The 17,934-nt window shown below is 48.4% G+C and overlaps 8 protein-coding genes across 8 annotated transcripts; 5 read left to right on the top strand and 3 right to left on the bottom strand.

Annotated features, from left to right (window-relative positions):
* Positions 1–260: 260 nt before the first annotated feature.
* EV420DRAFT_1496258 (uncharacterized protein) lies at positions 261–1,134 on the top strand. The gene is made up of 4 exons (XM_060470883.1): positions 261–305; positions 364–438; positions 492–611; positions 669–1,134. The coding sequence occupies exons 2-4, from the start codon at positions 418–420 to the stop codon at positions 945–947; spliced, it is 420 nt and encodes a 139-aa protein (XP_060339521.1). The 5' UTR covers positions 261–305; positions 364–417; the 3' UTR covers positions 948–1,134.
* On the bottom strand, positions 1,135–2,926 carry EV420DRAFT_1625593 (protein phosphatase 2A). Its single transcript, XM_060475983.1, has 7 exons — positions 2,747–2,926; positions 2,604–2,687; positions 2,233–2,532; positions 1,838–2,090; positions 1,663–1,780; positions 1,535–1,604; positions 1,135–1,484 (listed from the first exon to the last, which is right to left on the bottom strand). The coding sequence occupies exons 1-7, from the start codon at positions 2,831–2,833 to the stop codon at positions 1,482–1,484; spliced, it is 915 nt and encodes a 304-aa protein (XP_060339522.1). The 5' UTR covers positions 2,834–2,926; the 3' UTR covers positions 1,135–1,481.
* A 1-nt stretch (position 2,927) lies between these two features.
* EV420DRAFT_1496266 (chaperonin Cpn60/TCP-1 family) lies at positions 2,928–5,343 on the top strand. The gene is made up of 12 exons (XM_060470884.1): positions 2,928–3,023; positions 3,077–3,148; positions 3,200–3,260; positions 3,312–3,476; positions 3,533–3,731; positions 3,783–4,245; positions 4,301–4,486; positions 4,535–4,672; positions 4,724–4,904; positions 4,965–5,032; positions 5,087–5,111; positions 5,164–5,343. The coding sequence occupies exons 1-12, from the start codon at positions 2,988–2,990 to the stop codon at positions 5,196–5,198; spliced, it is 1,629 nt and encodes a 542-aa protein (XP_060339523.1). The 5' UTR covers positions 2,928–2,987; the 3' UTR covers positions 5,199–5,343.
* Positions 5,344–5,365: 22 nt separating this feature from the next.
* On the top strand, positions 5,366–8,643 carry EV420DRAFT_1496268 (uncharacterized protein). The gene is made up of 3 exons (XM_060470885.1): positions 5,366–5,636; positions 5,694–6,594; positions 6,648–8,643. Exons 1-3 carry the CDS (start codon positions 5,506–5,508, stop codon positions 8,367–8,369), a joined length of 2,754 nt encoding a protein of 917 aa, XP_060339524.1. The 5' UTR covers positions 5,366–5,505; the 3' UTR covers positions 8,370–8,643.
* A 1,573-nt stretch (positions 8,644–10,216) lies between these two features.
* EV420DRAFT_59848 (kinase-like domain-containing protein) lies at positions 10,217–11,749 on the top strand. The gene is made up of 6 exons (XM_060482752.1): positions 10,217–10,328; positions 10,383–10,692; positions 10,744–10,920; positions 10,975–11,049; positions 11,104–11,313; positions 11,367–11,749. The coding sequence occupies exons 2-6, from the start codon at positions 10,462–10,464 to the stop codon at positions 11,577–11,579; spliced, it is 906 nt and encodes a 301-aa protein (XP_060339525.1). The 5' UTR covers positions 10,217–10,328; positions 10,383–10,461; the 3' UTR covers positions 11,580–11,749.
* Positions 11,403–14,032, top strand: EV420DRAFT_59972 (uncharacterized protein). Its single transcript, XM_060482753.1, has 8 exons — positions 11,403–11,919; positions 11,973–12,755; positions 12,807–12,926; positions 12,980–13,082; positions 13,137–13,312; positions 13,369–13,432; positions 13,488–13,542; positions 13,596–14,032. Exons 1-8 carry the CDS (start codon positions 11,903–11,905, stop codon positions 13,811–13,813), a joined length of 1,536 nt encoding a protein of 511 aa, XP_060339526.1. The 5' UTR covers positions 11,403–11,902; the 3' UTR covers positions 13,814–14,032.
* EV420DRAFT_59839 (other/NAK protein kinase) lies at positions 13,902–15,741 on the bottom strand. The gene is made up of 10 exons (XM_060482750.1): positions 15,564–15,741; positions 15,441–15,511; positions 15,292–15,383; positions 15,213–15,237; positions 15,092–15,160; positions 14,632–15,038; positions 14,473–14,581; positions 14,326–14,421; positions 14,073–14,276; positions 13,902–14,024 (listed from the first exon to the last, which is right to left on the bottom strand). The coding sequence occupies exons 1-10, from the start codon at positions 15,688–15,690 to the stop codon at positions 13,983–13,985; spliced, it is 1,242 nt and encodes a 413-aa protein (XP_060339527.1). The 5' UTR covers positions 15,691–15,741; the 3' UTR covers positions 13,902–13,982.
* A 3-nt stretch (positions 15,742–15,744) lies between these two features.
* EV420DRAFT_1496285 (uncharacterized protein) lies at positions 15,745–17,912 on the bottom strand. Its single transcript, XM_060470886.1, has 3 exons — positions 17,822–17,912; positions 16,330–17,765; positions 15,745–16,277 (listed from the first exon to the last, which is right to left on the bottom strand). The coding sequence occupies exons 1-3, from the start codon at positions 17,898–17,900 to the stop codon at positions 15,795–15,797; spliced, it is 1,998 nt and encodes a 665-aa protein (XP_060339528.1). The 5' UTR covers positions 17,901–17,912; the 3' UTR covers positions 15,745–15,794.
* Between the last annotated feature and the right edge of the window lie 22 nt (positions 17,913–17,934).

The raw sequence follows: 17,934 nt of genomic DNA on the forward strand, positions 1-17,934 counted from the left end.
TTCAACAGACCTCGCTGAATACTTCTGATAAGGATAACTCTGATGTCCTTGCAGTTCTTTGATCGCTTCGAATTGGCTGAAAATGAAACTTGTTCGTCAAAAGTATGTTATGACGTCGTTTCTCCGCTCACGTTCCTCGATGACCAAAGGGGGGGCACGAGTCTCAGATAAAGACGTGGGTAATTCAAGACAGCCAATACTATCGCTTTATTTCTGCCTACTGCCGTCATGTTGTCGCACAGTTGCAAGTATGCGCTGAGGCATTTCCCTCGCACGAATGTAGTCTTAATGAGGCTGAGTGCACGGTGAGTGACAGAAAGTCGATTGCTTGGCGAGACATTAACCGCGTTTCAGATATTCTAGGTATTTAACACGGGTAGATTATTTAAACCTATTTGCTGAGAGAGTTTTAGCACAATGCATGATAACGACCCAGAAGTTCGACCTCTCGTGTGTCTGTAAGAATTTTTGGTCTAATATCTGTCAATTAGATGATCGAGAGAGAGAAACATCGAAATCTCTCAAAGATGCAGCACAGGACATCCACTCCAATCGACAATGCGCCTGGATGGAACGAGGCTCTTGCGACTGCTTCTGAGGCTTCTGTGAAGGTCAGCATCTTCACCGTTCACATTTTCCTCACGCGAACTAAGTCTCCTTACCTTTAGGCCGATCATTCTGATTACAGCCCTGCGGAGCTCCAGAAGCGTACTGTTGAGTACTTGACATCACGTCACTCACCGGAAGAACGAGTGGAGCCAACTTTTGCTTTGTATACCCGGGACGAAGTTGAAGGACCCTTGTCGAGCGCTCAGGGGTTCGAGGATCAAGACGACCATGCAGAGGAGGTTGTGAAGCGAACTGTTCAGAAAGAAACTACCCAAGTCTTCAAGAAGGTCGATCCTAGTAGCACGAAACCCGTTAGTGCCTCCGCGATCATATCATAAAGATGGCTGATGACCGATGCTTGGCTGTTAGGGGAAAGCAAACGAAGGAAATTTGAGCGGGTAAGATGAACGACCGGGTATTTTGCGGATTTTACTGTAAAAGAAGAAAAATGTGTAGCTTTATCAAACAAGCCCCCAAGTACCGTCTCTGGTTGTAACAATATCACTGTTGTATTTTGACGCATTAACCCTGAGTGGCTTGAGCAGAGGACTAAATGTTATTCAAATACAAGTACTCTTGACCCGTGAATCTATTAATTGTAACACTTTTTTTCACAGCTTTCTGTCCATAGCAAATAAACGAAAAAAGAATCATAAAATGTGCGTGTCAACGTACGTTACGATAAACGATGCAGAAAGTAACGAGCGGGAGGAGAGACAGCAGATAGCGATATCAGAGTAACTTGTAGGTAACGACAGATCCGAAGACGATGAATGCTTGGAAAGAAGGATTCTGCTGTACAGTGTTCATGTGTTGAATGAAAACTTCTCCCTCAATATTGATGGGTTTACACGTAGAAAGTATATATAATATCACTGTAGAAATTATTATAGATAGTACCAACTACATCAAACAAGATACTCACGAGGAAATAATCCGGTACACGTCGTGAGACAAGAGGTTCCCCGGCTCTAGGCGCAGGATCGAACTGTAGGCTATAAGTAGACAGCTGGTTAGCACGTCGCGACGACGAGATAGCCTTCATCAACTTACAAGCTGTACGATAATTTTTCGTCTATCTCCATAATAGCTGCTTGATTGCCACACCTATAACAGTAGTTCGGTGCACTAAATATAGTCACCACATTCCTGTCCTGACCCCAACTATAGCCTATAAGGTATAGCTAGCTGAGCCGCAGAAATATCAACTTGTAGCCGGACTACGTACCTTCCATGACCAATTGATGCGCTCGTGCAACAAGCGTCAGTCCATTATTATGATTAAATGCCTCTGATATATCCTGCCCGAATGTATATCCCGCCCCGCGGGGGGATATTCCCCAGCCACAGCGGTCATCAGGGTCTGACCATAGGAGGTCACACATCGGTCCCTCGTGCGGTACTTCTTGTACCCGGTCGATGGAACGAACATGGTCTAGGGTATCGATTGAGGGCGACAGACCGCCGTGTAGACAGAATATCTGTCAAAATCATATGTTAGCTGGATCCCATCTGTCATACGACGGACGCTCTGGCCGCCCAGCGCCTGTAATGCACATGTGCAAAAATTACTCGAGCTCTGGAGGACGGAAGACAAGAGAGGAAAAATGAGGGCAAACGTACTTGGTTATCGATGAGAGCAGTAAGAGGTAGATAGTCGAAGAGATCAGTGAAAAACCGCCAAACATTGGCGTTGCCATATTTTCGAAGACATTCGTCATAGAAGCCGTAGACCTGCGTGATCTGCCTCGATTCATGATTCCCGCGAAGGATGGTCACCCGGTCACGATAGCGAAGCTTCATTGCGACGAGTAAGGTCACAGTTTCAACAGAGTAGTATCCTCGGTCGACGTAATCGCCCATGAAAAGGTAGTTGGTATCAGGGGAATTTCCACCGATGCGAAACAGCTCTGAAAGGTCGTGCTGAATGGAAGATGTAGAAGGGAATGGTGCCGTTATGAACAAGGAATCATAAAGTGAAATCTAGGACGCACAAATTGACCGTGGATATCGCCGCAAACGGTGACGGGGCACCTCACAGGCTGCACATTCGACTCGTCCATCAAAATCTCTCTTGTCTACCAGAGAATCAGATTCATCTGAGAGTGAGGCTGACGGATAAAGCGGTGAAACGGACCTTGTCACAGAGCCTTTTGACGTCCGCTTCAGATAACTGCTTGCATTGGCTGAGCTGCTCGATCCAGTTATCGACTTCTGGTTCCATGGGATATGTTTTGATAAAATGTCCGAAAAAGTGGTCGTGGAGTGAAAGATGAAGGTTGTATCGACCTGATGTGGTAAGGAACGCTGTAAGGTCACGGTTGGTCACTGTCACGCTCACTCTTTCCTCTCGACGCGTACAACGTTCAGCAAAAGAAATGGCTGAACCGCAAGCTGTGTATGCTACTGATGAGGTGATGCTCTTGGCTATATGCGCATTTATTGTACTCACTGTCATTTAATAAAGTACGGGCGACCCTTCATTATTGTCCGGGAGCAAGGCAAGAAAACTCGATCCCATGGTGTAGAAGCAATCAAGGCATGCAGTTTTTTCTTTACAGAGACTATTCACCTTATCCGGGGCCTTTAGTCGCATATCCTTGCCGCTCGGACCGTCGCCAACATTATACGAACCTCCTTGGGGCCGAGAGGTCTGTCTTCTAGACCTTCTCGCATTTCCCTCCCATAATGTTTCAATGTAGGGCTGGACAAGATCCTTATATCACCAGATGGCGAAATAACAGTCACAAATGATGGCGCGACGATTCTGGGTCAGATGGAAGTGGAACATCAGATCGCAAAACTGCTTGTCCAGTTATCAAAAAGCCAGGACGACGAAATCGGCGATGGAACAACCGGTGTTGTTGGTGCGTTTCAAGTTCTTCTGTGTATAATGTGCTTGTTGATACCTCTTTATTTTTAGTCCTTGCCGGTGCTTTACTAGAGCAAAGTGAAGCACTTTTGGACAAGGGCATACACCCCATCCGAATTGCTGATGGATTCGATCGTGCATGTGCTGTAGCGGTCGAGGAACTTGATCGTATCTCTGACAAAGTGGAATATTCGAGAGAGAATACCGAAAATCTCCTAAAGACAGCCATGACCAGTCTTGGAAGCAAAATGTGAGTTTCCCCTTGAGCACCTCATTCTGTCTCATTCCACTTCTCGTGTAGTGTGTCGAAAGAACACCAACAATTCGCTCAGATCGCAGTGGATGCCGTCTTACAAGTGGCGGACCTCGATCGACGTGACGTTCCTTTCGACCTCATTAAGGTGGACGGCAAAGTCGGAGGTTCACTAGCGGACACTCAGTTGATCAAGGGTGTTCTCATCGACAAAGATATGTCCCATCCACAGATGCCTCATTCAGTAAAGGACGCCCGACTTGCTATCCTCACATGTCCCTTCGAGCCCCCTCGCCCGAAAACGAAGCACAAGCTAGATATCACCAGCGTGGAGGAGTATAAGAAGCTTCGAGAGTATGAAAAGGAAAAGTTCACGGACATGGTCAAGCGCGTGAAAGACACGGGCGCCAATTTGGTGATCTGCCAGTGGGGTTTCGATGACGAAGCCAATCACTTGCTAATGCAAAATGAGCTGCCTGCTGTGAGATGGGTTGGGGGTCCGGAAATAGAGGTCCGTGGATCGCAAATTTAGCTTTGGTGGACGAACGTACTAATAATGCCGCTAGCTCATTGCAATAGCGACACAAGGTCGCATTGTACCCCGTTTCGAGGATCTTACTGCTGCAAAGTTGGGCAAGGCTGGTATCGTTCGGGAAGTCTCGTTTGGCACGACGCGCGATAAAATGCTCGTCATCGAGCAATGCGCAAACACTAGAGCGGTGACGATATTTGTTCGAGGCAGCAACAAAATGGTAGACTCATCTGCCCTTGTCTGCATTGCTGTGCTGATCTATGAATAGATTGTTGATGAGGCGAAACGTGCTTTGCACGACGCGCTATGTGTTGTCCGAAACCTTGTCGTGGATAATCGGGTGGTTTATGGCGGAGGAGCTGCTGATATAAGCTGTGCAATCGCTGTATCAAAAGCGGCGGACGAGGTGCGTATTACGACCCTTTTATCATTACTTGACCACAGCTTCTTTTGATAGATACCGTCAATCGAGCAATACGCCATGCGCGCGTTTGCGTCTGCACTCGATGCTATTCCACTTGCGCTGGCAGAGAATAGCGGTCTGTCGCCTATTGAGACGTTGACAGACGTTCGAAGCCGGCAGATCAAGGAAGGTAACTCCAGACTTGGGATCGATTGTAACGGTCGGGGTCAGAACGGTCGGTGCACTTCTCGTTATTGTGTGCTCTTGTTCTCACATGGGGCTACTGTTTTTGTAGACATGAAGGAGCAGTTTGTGTATGACCCACTCATCTCAAAACGGCAGCAATATCTGTTGGCAACTCAGGTGACTATTTTTGCTGTATCTTGACCCTCCACTCATCTTCCATATTTTCCTTAGCTTGTGCGAGCAGTATTGAAGATTGGTGTGTAATTTCACTCCTTACCATTTTTCACGTTCTGATGAGTTCATTCCAGACGATGTCATAATTGCTGGAGAAGCCGATGAATAGATGAGAAGTAGTATTTTGAGGGATGTAACATTTAGTATACTTTGCTAATGGCGCCGCCATCTGTCCGACGTTTGCATTGTTCAGCTTCTTGGACCATTGTCCTTGTGACGAAAGGTATTTGTCTTGAAAATACAAGGAGTTCAACCAAATAAATGATAACAAGACGACACGCTGAGATCTGCCACACTGTGACTTTTGAGTAAACGACCACGATCAACTCTTCACTCATCTTGCCGCCCCACGACAACCACGTTTTCTTCATTCTGCAGATAATTGGGTTCAATACTTCGTGTTTGCCTGCAGGTACATGTCATTCGCGGGCACACCGTTAGGTCAAGGCAGACGTCTGGATCACAGTACATTTCTCGGGAAACCGGCCTCCAACGGAAACCGCCCACCAAGTCCTCAACGACTAGTTCCTACATCGTACGCCTACGGGTGCGTCTTGTGTGACATTTTCGCGTCGAGCTGGTACTGAACTTATTCAATCCTTAGGGCACCTTTACTTGGGTCCCGATCACCTCCAAAACCAACGTCTGCACGTGAGCGCAGGACTTTAACCGATCACGACGACGGCGAAGCTCCTGCACTGACTCGTCCAGGCGGTCCCCAGCTCTACACATCACCACCACATAGTCCAGAGAAGTGGAGTGTCAAGGATACCTCAGTCAATATCGCTACCGCGTTTACCCAGGCTGCCTACGATATGCAGGCCGGCAATCCAAACAACTCGTGGGCTTCATCGCGCCCAAATACTTCCTATCATCGGGGCACTTCAGCCGAGTATGAACAAACCTCGCGTGCATCTGGTCAGCGTCGCCTTGCTGCGCCGCCCAACCGATTCAACAATGCAACAAATAGACTCCAACCTCGTGCCATCGGCAAGACTACTTCCCTGCAGCAGGTTCCGGACTCTGAAGGTGAAGACAATTCTGGAGCTCGCGCCAGGAGTCCGTTGGTAGAACTCGCCGCAAAAACACTGGCTAACGCTTCCTTCTACCTCCGTCAACCCTCACGCGAACCCGAAGATGCGTCAGTGGAGCAGCCCTCCGCCAACGGCAAGAATGACAGTTATGATTACTCTGCAGAGGAGCGCGACTTCCAGAATCAGCAGCAGACCGCGCCGCGTCGCAAAACTGTACTCAGGCGAGGCGGAGGTATGTCCTCTGATAACAAAGCATACAAGCCAACACAGTCGGATATGGAGGAGTCCGACGAAGAATTTGTGGATGATGACAACCGTAGACGGAAGACGAAGAAAAAGGATGCGGGGCGTATGACCACTCTTCCGACTATAAGCGAAACCAAACGGAGGAAGAAGAAACCAAAGTCATCGAAAGGAGCCACAGCTGGGGAAGAGAGTGAGGAAGGTGAAGAAGAGGAAGAGGAAGAACAGGTGCGCCATTCCCTTCGTCATCGTTGCATACGTTGTTCAATGACGACGTCTAGTCCGCACGAGCCTCTCAAGCAAGAGAGCCAGCTCCGACATTACGTCGGTCTGCTTCCTACCACCCACAACCTCCAGATGCTCAGCCCATATCCGAAGGTGCTCTACTGAATGCAGAACAAGGACTAAGATCAATATCAGAGAGAGACGAAGGCCAGCCTGACCAACCTCGAGATCCTCCCCGTCTATCCGTTGGGGCAATCCTTGGATCCTTGATCAACTATACCTTTCATGGCGTTATGAATCTTGCCACATGGTCATGGGGATTTGTGGTCGCTACGTTCTTCTTTTGTGGACAGGTGTTCGGTACTTTCATGGGCGCCACTCTTCTAGTTCCATTACAATGGATACTAAAGGGTTCTTCCGGCCTCTTTATGAGGTACCTAATAGTGGGTCTGGCTATCATGAGTGCCTGGTACATTTTACAGGTGCCAATTCTTAAATATGCCCCACGATTCCCCTCCGGTCCTTCATATACTCCACCCGAAATTCCAGCTTCGAATATGGCTGAACTCAACTCCCGCTTGCAACAGATCGAGGCCACCCTAGCCGGGCTTGCACTAGAGAGTGAGCGTACCAAAGCCAAGGTCGACAATGATGCTCGCTCAAGAAGTGAGGTGGTTCATCGTCTGGGTTCACTAGAGTCTCGGGTGCAAAAGGAGAACGTTAGAGTCCTGGAAGCCGAGGTTCAGCACCGCGACGCCACTTCCAGAGCAGTGCAGGCGGTCAAGAAAGAGATAGAGGTGCTCCAGGCCCAAATACAAGCCCAGGGCTCCTCCAAGTCGGAAGGTCCTGCGAGTGATGATGAAGCACGGGCCAGAATAAAGACCCTCGAGGAACGGGTAGGGACGGTCGAGGGAAGTGTCAGGGAGGCTGCTAAAGCTGGAGCCGCGGCTGCCGGCGTATCATGGTGGAATGCCGGCAAAAAGGGTTTGACGATCAAATCCTCTGATGGACAGGATGTTACGAAGCTCGTCGAACAACTGGTGGAGTCCGCAGTGGCGATCCATAACCAGGACACGCTTGCAAAGCCCGATTTTGCTCTTCACTCTGGTGGCGCACGAATAATACCTTCATTGACAAGTCCCTCCTTCGAGGTACGACCGCAGACATGGCGGAGCCAGGTGGTTGGCGCGATAACCGGGAATGGCTACGCCATTGGTCGCCCGCCCATCACCGCTCTTCACCATGAGTCTCATAATGGACATTGTTGGCCGTTCGCGGGTTCGTCTGGCCAGCTCGGCGTGATGCTCGCTGCTCCCGCGTATATCAAGGAGATCACCATTGATCATGTCGCCAAAGAAGTTGCCTTTGACATGCGAAGTGCTCCTCGGCGAATGGAGGTTTGGGGTCTGGTTGAAGGGAGCGAGAACACCGCCAAGGTCAATGAATGGAAGGCTGAGAAGGCTCGGTTGAGGACGGAGGCTTTGGAGCGAGGGGAGACCGTTGAAGAAGAGGAATATCCGAAGTCTCTTCCAAAGTCGCCTATGTACGTTCGGATCGCTGCGTTCGATTACAATATCCATGCGCCCAACCCTGTACAGACTTTCCCTGTTCTGGATGAGATCCAGGATCTAGGTGTTGACTTTGGGATTGTAGCGTTGAGGATACTGAGCAACTGGGGAAGAGACGAGTTCACCTGTCTGTACCGATTCCGGGTACACGGCGAGAGACTGGGTGAAGTGCCACCACCTTACTCCGAGGATGTGTTGTTGGAGTCATGACTTTTTGCGTTTTCTTCCTTTGTTCTTTTTTTATTTCCTTCCGCTTCTAATCCGCTCACTTGTATGTTACTTATAGACGAAGTCTTGGTGTCGATCATTACACATGCATTCTGCTATCACTGTTCTCGCCAATGCTCACATTGTCAAATGTATCATATATATATATATCCTCACATCCATGCTGATAGGTATCAATTGCACTGGAGGGTTATTGTTAATCGTAACATATTTATCTAGTGACGAAATGAAGCTTATGACCTTTCATAAATTTGCGAACTCGTTTGTCCTGTGCCAAGAAACTTCCGAGTATTATGAACGAATATATAGAGCAGTATCTCAAACGTTCACTTGATATCAGGCTCGCATGACAGATGTCCTGCATCGGGTTCAGCATGAAGATCCTTCGGGCTAGACCTAAAATAAAAAATAGATAGTCTTAGGTAAAGGGCGACCTTGGATATGCCGATAGATTAATACCTGGAAAGTAATGATACAAACGTTGACGCTTGACGTACTACAGGTTATTCAAGCTGCCAGACTGTCGATTGGAACAAGATGCAACGCGTCTCTGGCGTGGGAATCTGAAATCGCGAGCACGTCTCTATCAATTACTCACATCCTATCCTATCATATCTAACAGTAATTGAGCCAATGATGGTCCGTGACAGTGAGACTGCACCTCAATTCAGAGTGTTTAACCGATATCTCTGCTTTGCGTTTTGCTTTATTTGAGTCAGCACATCTTGGAATATTACCAGTGCTTCGTTGTCGGACAGTCTCTTTCGCGAAAGCAGCGCAGGACGACCATTCTTTATTTTCAAACCTTGAAGGTCTGTCCTTTAGCTATCACTGTGCTTGCATTTCGCTCATGAAACCTGCAGGCTTGAGCTTGAGTTATCTTGGATATGTCTATCAAAATATTTCAGTTCTTGATATCTGATAGTTAGTCTGACGCCGCTGCGCTAGACAACGACGATGAGTGCTGAAGATATTTTCTTGCGAGGCATCTGGAAGCCTAGGTGCACCAAGTCCACGGGGGCGTCTATGCCGTTAACAGCATCGTGACTCTTCCGTTAGTGGATGACTTGCCTTTGTATTAGCGGCAATGTTGTCCGCAGCCTGATTATGCCCCAGACGTAATGTTTCTCGACGCCCTTCCCAAGTGTTTGGACGATGAACCTATATCAGGTGTTCCGGGTGTCATATATTCGTTGCTGGTCGCCCTTGAGGTAGGTTCATTATTGCCGGGGACTGAGCTGAAAACTCACCTAGATCCCTATCAGACGTCAGCGAAGTACAGCACCAGCGCCTCTGACTTATTAACGAAGACTTCGCCTATCATGCGGCAGATTGTCCTGTTAGTGCTCGATAACGAAGATGTCGGGAGCGATTTGTTCGCCTCAGGCTGTCGAGAGTTGCAGAGGTATTCATTCCTTCGCAATGTTCATATGCGAGGTCTGATCCAACCTTCAGCCATCTCACAGCTCTCCTTGATAATATCAAACAGGTTGATAAAAACTTCCATGGCATCAAACGATATTTCAGACGAAAGGCTTTGCGTGAACGAATGCGACAGTTGCAGGATGACATCGGCGTCATGAAACGAGACTTCCTGGTACGACCTGTGTCTTCTTGTATCCTTTATTTTCATCACTGCCGGACGTGTTTTAGGAGCATATAGCAATGGAGGATCACAAGCCCATGCCCAAATCCAATCGCTCCCATAAAATCTCTGTCGGAACAATGACCGTACATGAATACGAGGAAATAAGTTCTGACCTCAACTCGCGAATATCGGAGGATGAAGATCCAGCCGTCAAACCTGTTTACCAGGTTCCTCCAACCATGTTTGATGAAATTCGTCAGGTCTTCTGGGATCGCGGGAAGCCACTGAGTGATATAGATCACTTTTCTTCCCAGTACCCGCGTTCCGTTATTGACCATCTCCAACACTTGATTGTGCGTGTATTTCTAGCCTATACAGTTAACCTGGTATCGATGATATTTTTTTAGGATACAGAGCTCACGGGAAATGATCAAGAATATTGGCGAAGGCGGTGCACGAAGTGGATGCTAGCTCTGGTGAAGACGCATGGCATTCTCCCAACTTCATTCTCTTGTTTGGACGCTAAGAGCGAAGGTAGCACAGCTGTATGGGGTGGTGGTTTTGCGGTACGTGCAGTCTTTTAGGGTGTCGTATACCTTTAGATTCATGCTGCCTCAGGACATTTGGAAAGGCCGCATGGGTGATATGCTCATTTGCATCAAGGTGTTGCGTATATTCATTGATAATGGGATTGAGGAGCGTACACGAGTTATCAAGGTATGGTTTTTCGCCTTCTTATCCTAACAAATTGCTGATGGGTATGACCAGAATTTCTGCCGTGAAGCCCTGGTATGGAGAAACCTCAAGCATCCTAATGTCCTCCCGTTTCTTGGCGTGAGCACAGAGCTTTTTGCACCAAGCTTCTGCCTCATCTCCCCTTGGATGCAAAATGGGAATATTATGAGCTTCTTAGCTACGAATCCAACTCATGATCGACTGACTTCGGTATGAAGCTATATATTCATTTCCTACTTCGTCTCTGACCTGTTTGATGGGTAGATTAAGGAAGTGGCGAACGGCATGGCATACCTACATTCGTTGGACCCACCCATTGTGCATGCCGATATCCGCGGGGTATGTTCTCTACTTCAAATACTACTCGCGGAATGTTGAGTGACATGTCTGCAGGCGAATATACTGGTAACTGACGACTACCGGTGCTGCCTCGCTGACTTTGGGTTAGCTCTCACTGTGGAGACGCAAGCTCCTGGGAGTTCTGCACTGGCGCTGAGTGGGTCTATTCGATGGCTCGCGCCTGAGGTACTGGACATCCGACTGTTTGATTCCAAATACATCACTGCAAGAGACGTGTATGCTTTTGGATGTACGGTTATTGAGGTAATCCCTTCCGCTTATTTTGATGACTCCTGGTTAACCCGGCCTGAATTAAGATATATTCAGGGAAACCGCCGTTTTCGCATCTACGGACGGATGCTGCGATTATACATGAAGTGCTGACGAATGTCTGTACGGGGAAGACTAAACCGGGGGTGGGCGATTTAGGAAGAGTGGGAGAGATCGTAGACGGGTGTCTGGTCACGAGAGCACGAGATAGGAAGAGTGCGACAGAAGTGGTCAGGATGCTCGAAGAGTTCAAGCAGTGATTTATTGCTTAATGAGAACATCTTGCTAGCATGGACGATGCTCGTCAATTTGGTAACTCCAACTTGGCGCGATCAGCGTAACTTCATTTAGCCTCGACTTCAACTTAACGGTAAGGTTGGATACAGTGTGAATAGCGAACTGATAAGGAATCTGAACTTGAAGTTGGTATTAAAAAAAAGCTACACTTTTGCCGGTCCAGCAATTGTCGTTTGTACAGACTGGCGCTGGACTGGCGGTCTTTTACACAAACCCTAATCTAGGGTCACCTTTCTTTGTTCACCGACATCCACCACCGTTCGTAGCTGTTCGTGAAACTGCTAGAATGGCATTTGCTTCAAAGTATTGTATATTCTCGTGAAATTTACAAAGAAGTAACTGACTTTGATCTCCAGCACGTCAGCGTTTGGGTCCAGCGCGTTCGGAAAACCTGCAAGTGGCTCCTCAATCTTTGGAACGCCCAGCACAACGACGAATACAAATGCTTTCAGCGCATTCGGGCAGAGCAACCAGCAACAGCAGCAGCAGCAGCAACCAGCAACCAGTTCTGTGTTTGGCCAGCCCTCACAACCTACAACATCTCTGTTCGGACAACCATCTCAGCAACAGCCAGCCGCGTCGACGTCACTTTTTGGCCAACCATCGCAACCGCAGGCTACGACAACCACAAATCCACTATTCGGCCAGCCTGCTCAGCAGCAGCAGCCACAGCAGCAGACCACCACTTCTCCGTTCGGTCAACAGAACCAAAATCAAACTGGTACATCATTATTCGGCCAACCTGCCAAGACCGGGACTACCTCTCTGTTTGGCCAGCCGTCGCAGCCCGCTACAGGCACTACGTCGCTATTTGGTCAACCGTCACAATCCACAACGACCACAGGCACCACGTCATTGTTCGGTCAGCCGTCGCAGCAGCAAGCACCTGCCACCAACATATTTGGGCAGTCCACGGGTCAGCAGAACCAGACCCAAGGGTCATCGCTATTTGGTGGTAGCACCAGTTCTGCATTTGGTACGAGCGCGTTTGGGGGCAACAATCAAGCGCAACAGCAACAGCAGCAGCAACCGGCTGGTGGTCTTTTTGGCAATACTTCGACGAACGCTCTTCAGAGTCAACCGACCGTGACCTCTTTTGGTGGTGGAGGGTCATTATTTGGGAGGCCACAACAAACCTCGTCAGTTTCTTGTACACCGTTTGCAAAGCACTTATTGACGTTTATGGACAGCTTTGGTTCGACCGTTGGCACCCAAGCACCAGCCCAAGCCTCTGGCCCACCATTATTCACAAAAACCACCAAATTCAATGATTTACCAGATGAGATCAAACGTACATTTGAGCAAATCGAGTAAGCAATTGTCCCTCTTTCTTGTGGAGTAGGCCTCACCCGCTTTTTCGAAGATCCCACATCCAAGGTCGCATACAAATTAGTAAAGATCTTCAGCAGCGGCATCTTGGTGAGGAACCTTCGAAGGGCCAGGAGCTTATTCGCGGAGTACATAAAGTCTGTGTCCTTTCTTTCGTCATCGGATATCCAACTTACGATCATTCCATATAGGATCTTGTGAATACCGTCTCAACGATACGTTCCGACCTGCATTATACCAAGGATTTGAAGGCAAAAGCCGAGCAAGCAGTGGAGGACACGATTATATCAATGCGCATCATAGATGGTTTCAGGAATCCACAAGCCAACGGCGCTTATTTGAAAGATCACGCTTCATTCCCCTTTGAGTGAGTTGTTCAGTGTGTGACCTCATGCTTGAAATTGAATTGAGTCATGATTCTAGGTTCTTCAATCGACTGTCGAAGCAAATGTCCGAAAGGCTTGCTTGGTGTAAGAACACAATAGAGGTAAGCAATACATTAGCTCCATGCCTTTTCAACCCTGAGATGTTTCTTCCCCTAGCAAATTGAACGCAAACTGTCGTCGATGGCTCATCAGTCACAGTATACCCCTCACGGTAAGCATCCTTATAAATTGAACTTACTGCTGAATACCCATTGGTAATTTTAGGTATATCAGCCACGCTTCAAGTGCAGCATGCCACTTTCCTAGCACTGGCCAGTAAAACGGCTGTCCTGGATGCCGAACTACAGAAGATTAAGGTTTTGTACACCCAACTTTGGCGCTCTCGAACGGGTAGCGTAAGAGATCCTTTCAACGAGTTAGACATGGACAAAAATATTGCGAAAGGGTCTGATTTAGGTCTGAGTGGTCTCAGCGTCCGATAACATACCATGTTTACTCGTAGATTTTCAACGACTTGATTCCTTCTTCTTGCGTTATACTTCCTCTGCACTGTCGTCAAAAATCTCTAAATGAATGCAATTACTGGAGTCCGTATAATTATCCGAATAAATAAATAACGGAGCGGAAAACACGGCACTGCGACAAAAAAATTTACGCAAGGGTTCGTAATACTTTGCCAGTTTGTTCTAGAACCTGCAAACAACGGGTCAGGACGGGAAAAAATGTCTCAAGCAGACTAACCTGGTGTATATCTGGACGGTCTTTCGGGTTCACTTTCAGCATGCTGTCGATAAGATTCTTCAGACCCTGAGAGTAAGCTGACGGGGGATGATTGTAACGGGCGTTCAGGACTGCCATGGCTATTGAACCACCTTGCTCAGTAGTTTGCGTGTTCTCAAATGGTGAATGAGAGTAAGCCAGTGCGAATAGGGTGCAACCCAGTGACTAAGACGGCATCGGTCAACTCTAGAAATAGATGACCATGTAAACGTACCCAAATGTCCACTTTCTCATCCAAGGTCACGTCTGTTTTGACGTCGAAAAGTTCTGGGGCGCGGTAGGCCATGGTACTTTGCTCGACGGCCAAGTCCTGTTGCGCGCATTAGTGTGAAGGGAGGAATAGGAAAGAACTATCACTTACTTGTTGGAAGAGAGCCTGTGAGCGATTTTCAATGTGGATTCTAGCTTTCACAGTGCTCCCAAAGTCCATTAAGACGGGTGTCACCCCATCGTCAGCAATCATAACATTGCTTCAGACGGCGTTAATGGTGAGAACATAAGAATGTATATCGAGTCTCACCCCGGTTTCAAGTCACGATGCGCATAAGGGACGACTTCTGTCGCACCTGTCGCTGCTGTGTTTTGTGAAAGTTCTTCATCGCCGTCAAACACAACATCCCCTTGGTCTTCGACGCGATGCTTCGTCACTAGCGGAATCGTTGTGGAATCGTATGAATATCCTCCGTCTGCATCTCCCTCCGCTTGCGGAAATCGTTCGTCATCATCAGAGTGACGAGAAGAAGCTTCTTGGGGTTGTGGTGACGCGCTATTCTGCCTTGACACGGGGGCCGGTCCAACGGGGGCCCGATACGTGTGCATAGCTCGCACAGCCAGGCATGTACCTTTGAATAAACGCACCATCTCTTGTTCAGGGAAGTGTGTGCCATTAACGACGTTGGCATTTATAGCGTCCTGTAGGTTGCCTTTCTGTATCCGACATAAGGACCAGACACGTTTGCGAATTGGGAGTTTAGACGTACTTTGTATAATGGTAGGAACAGGTAGACAATTTTCCCTTCGCCGTCAGGATCCTGGACAACTGCCGAGTCCTGCAAGGAAAAAATAAGACGAAAACCATTCGAGCAAGACGAAAACACGGACCAGTATTCGTATAATGTTTGGATGCCTGCAAGTGAATGATGGTGATCAAACGTCGGAACAATTGGCAGTTCACGCCCACCTGAATCTTCTATACGCCTCCACCTCTCGCATAGCTTCCTTTACGCCTTCTGTGCCAGTAGGACACCGAATTTTCTTGAGGGCGAATTGCCGCTAAGTATGACTTTCCGGTCATTCACAAATTCGCGACCAGTGCAGCTGCATGCTTACTCCGCTGTGTTCGTCCTGCGCCAAGTATACAAAGGAGAAACCTCCTTCTCCCAATACTTTTATTATGTTGACTACAATGCAAATGAAGCTAAACTCAAGTTTGCGAGCAACGATGGTACTGACACGTTCGTCCGTTTATCTTGACCTTTGCTGACTGCTGGCAGAGGCAGGAGGAAAGAGCCCATATTGCGTCCTTTGCCTGGTCCTTGAAGTTGTCCAGAGCGCGCATGAACTGAGGAGGTATCGCCATGGTGAAGAATGCAATCGCTGCGAACGTTGAGCGACTCGCAGTATCACGTCCGCTTACGTCATCGACCTCCCAATATGTAAATTATGCAACAGAATAAAACACAACTAATCTTCCCATCCACCCATCTCGCGTTCTCTCCTCATTCGTCGCATCTCCCTTCGCTCCACATCAGTCATCGAAACCCATTCCGTCATTCCTCCAACCTCTTCAATAAGTTCTTCTTCCCATTGTTCCTCTCTCTCTTTTTCTTTCTTGGTCTTCTTCGGGGGCGGTGGAGGAGGCAGTGGTGGCGGCGGTGTGCGTCTGTTCGGATGTAACGGGGCAATACGTGATAATGTAGACTTGCTGGATTTGAGGTAGGGGGAGTAGGCTGTCCCGGGTATCGACTGTCCAGGTCGTCCCACAGGAAACGGAGAGCTGGGTAAGGAGTTCACGCGACGAATGAGCTCACTCATAGGTGTTGATTTGAAGCGAGGAGCAATCGAGTAACGAGAAGTGAGAGATGACTTTACTCTCGGCGTATTTGAATCGTGCATGGTGCTCTTCTCTTCTGCTTCTACTCTGGAGGGCTTTGGTTGTATGTTCTCCTGCACGAGCCGATTAGTGTTGAGACAAAACACAAAGCAGCCAACCATTTACCTTATCACATTCTTTCGCTGTTTCACCGTCAGTGCCCGCAGGTCCCGTTTCAGGTGCGGTCTGCTTTTCAGGCTCTTCCGCTTCCATAACCACGTCGTCGAGATCAAGCCTTGCGGAGGCACTTAGTTGTTCGGGAGTATCTTCATCGTCAGATAAGATAACCGTCTTCGCTTTGGCCTTGGATTGACCAGTCTTGCCCCCACCCTCTGTCTTCCGTTTCTTCCTCGACGTTTTTCCCGTTTTTTCGCCGGCTTCATCATTAGTCGCCTCCTTGCGCTTTCTTCCTGGTTTGGAACGGACAGGAGGGTCTTCGACCGTCATTGAGGGACCACTCGAAGAGTCCACTTGGTCAAGCATGATGTTAGGCTCTTCGGGAATGGAGAACGGTTCTAGCTCTTGGATGCTATCATCTTCGACAAATTCGCTGCTCTTGAAAATCTCTTTTTCCTTCCCTTTGCCCTTCGTCTTCTTCGCCGCTGCGCCAGCTTCCGGCTCCTTGGTTTTTTTCCCCTTTGACCTCGATTTCTCTTTAGACTCTTCGTCCTCGTTTTTCTTCTTTCTTCCCTTCTTTGCAGCCTTGCCTTTCGTAGGCGGTATGGGAGGACTCAGTGATGGGATGTTACCCTGATGGGAATGATCCTCCGCTGCTTTATCGAGGCCAAGTGAAGAAGACGCGAAGAACCCAGAAGGAGGTATATCACTGTCTAATTGGTCGTAGACGTCGTCATCTTCGATGGTACGCAGCCGTCGGGATGGTAAGGGAGATGAATCTCTAGGGCTCGTGTCGGGTTCTATGAGGGTTGCAATCGACGGATGATCGTAGTTGGCTCTCATGTCTTCGTCATTGAATAGAAAAGAAGGATGATTTGCGTTCTTGGTTGCCGGAGATATAGGTTGCGAAGGGGAATATTGGGGAGATTTGCTAGCGTTATGTGGTACCTGCTGTGGTTTAGAGACTTCCTTTTCTTTACGTGCCTTGGGTTTGCTCTTTGGAAGCGAATTCAGCTCGTCGCTGTCGTCGTCGGAAGAGATATCGATGACGCCTAAGGATATTCCAGAAGCAATGGGACCCTTCGAAGAAAGAGAGCCTGATTCTGAAGGCTTAGGCACTCGGGAACGCATCTTGGCGCGATCTGCGATGCTCAAGACACTTGCCGCAAAGGAGGAGTCGCCTCCGGAGATGTCGCTGATCGACTGCGCTTGTTTCATCTTATATATGGGCCGAGGTCGAGGACGCTGCGGCTTCGGCGGCTCTGACGGGATTTCGGTATCTGGGTGCGAGGAAGTTTGCGGTCTACTAGTAAACACCGAAATGTTTTCAACGTGAGATGACGGTTTGCTTGTATAATCTGAAATATGAGAAGAGTCTCCCTCGTGGAGTCCCAAAATTGGAACGGTGTCATTGAGAGCCCGTCTTTGGATCGTCTTTGCGGGTGCTGTAAGGCGATGTCGACACTTAGTGAGGCCAGGATGTGGCAGAGTTTGTACGTACCAGGAGAGCCAAGAGATGGCAGTGGAAAGTATTCGTCCTCGCCTTCGCTGTCCGCAACAATGTCGTTTTCTAAGTCCATCGAGGAGTGAGGTGGTAGAAGTACACGAGCACTT

Source organism: Desarmillaria tabescens (assembly GCF_030435595.1).
Source record: "Desarmillaria tabescens strain CCBAS 213 chromosome Unknown EV420scaffold_1, whole genome shotgun sequence".
Classification (NCBI taxonomy): Eukaryota; Fungi; Basidiomycota; class Agaricomycetes; order Agaricales; family Physalacriaceae; genus Desarmillaria; species Desarmillaria tabescens.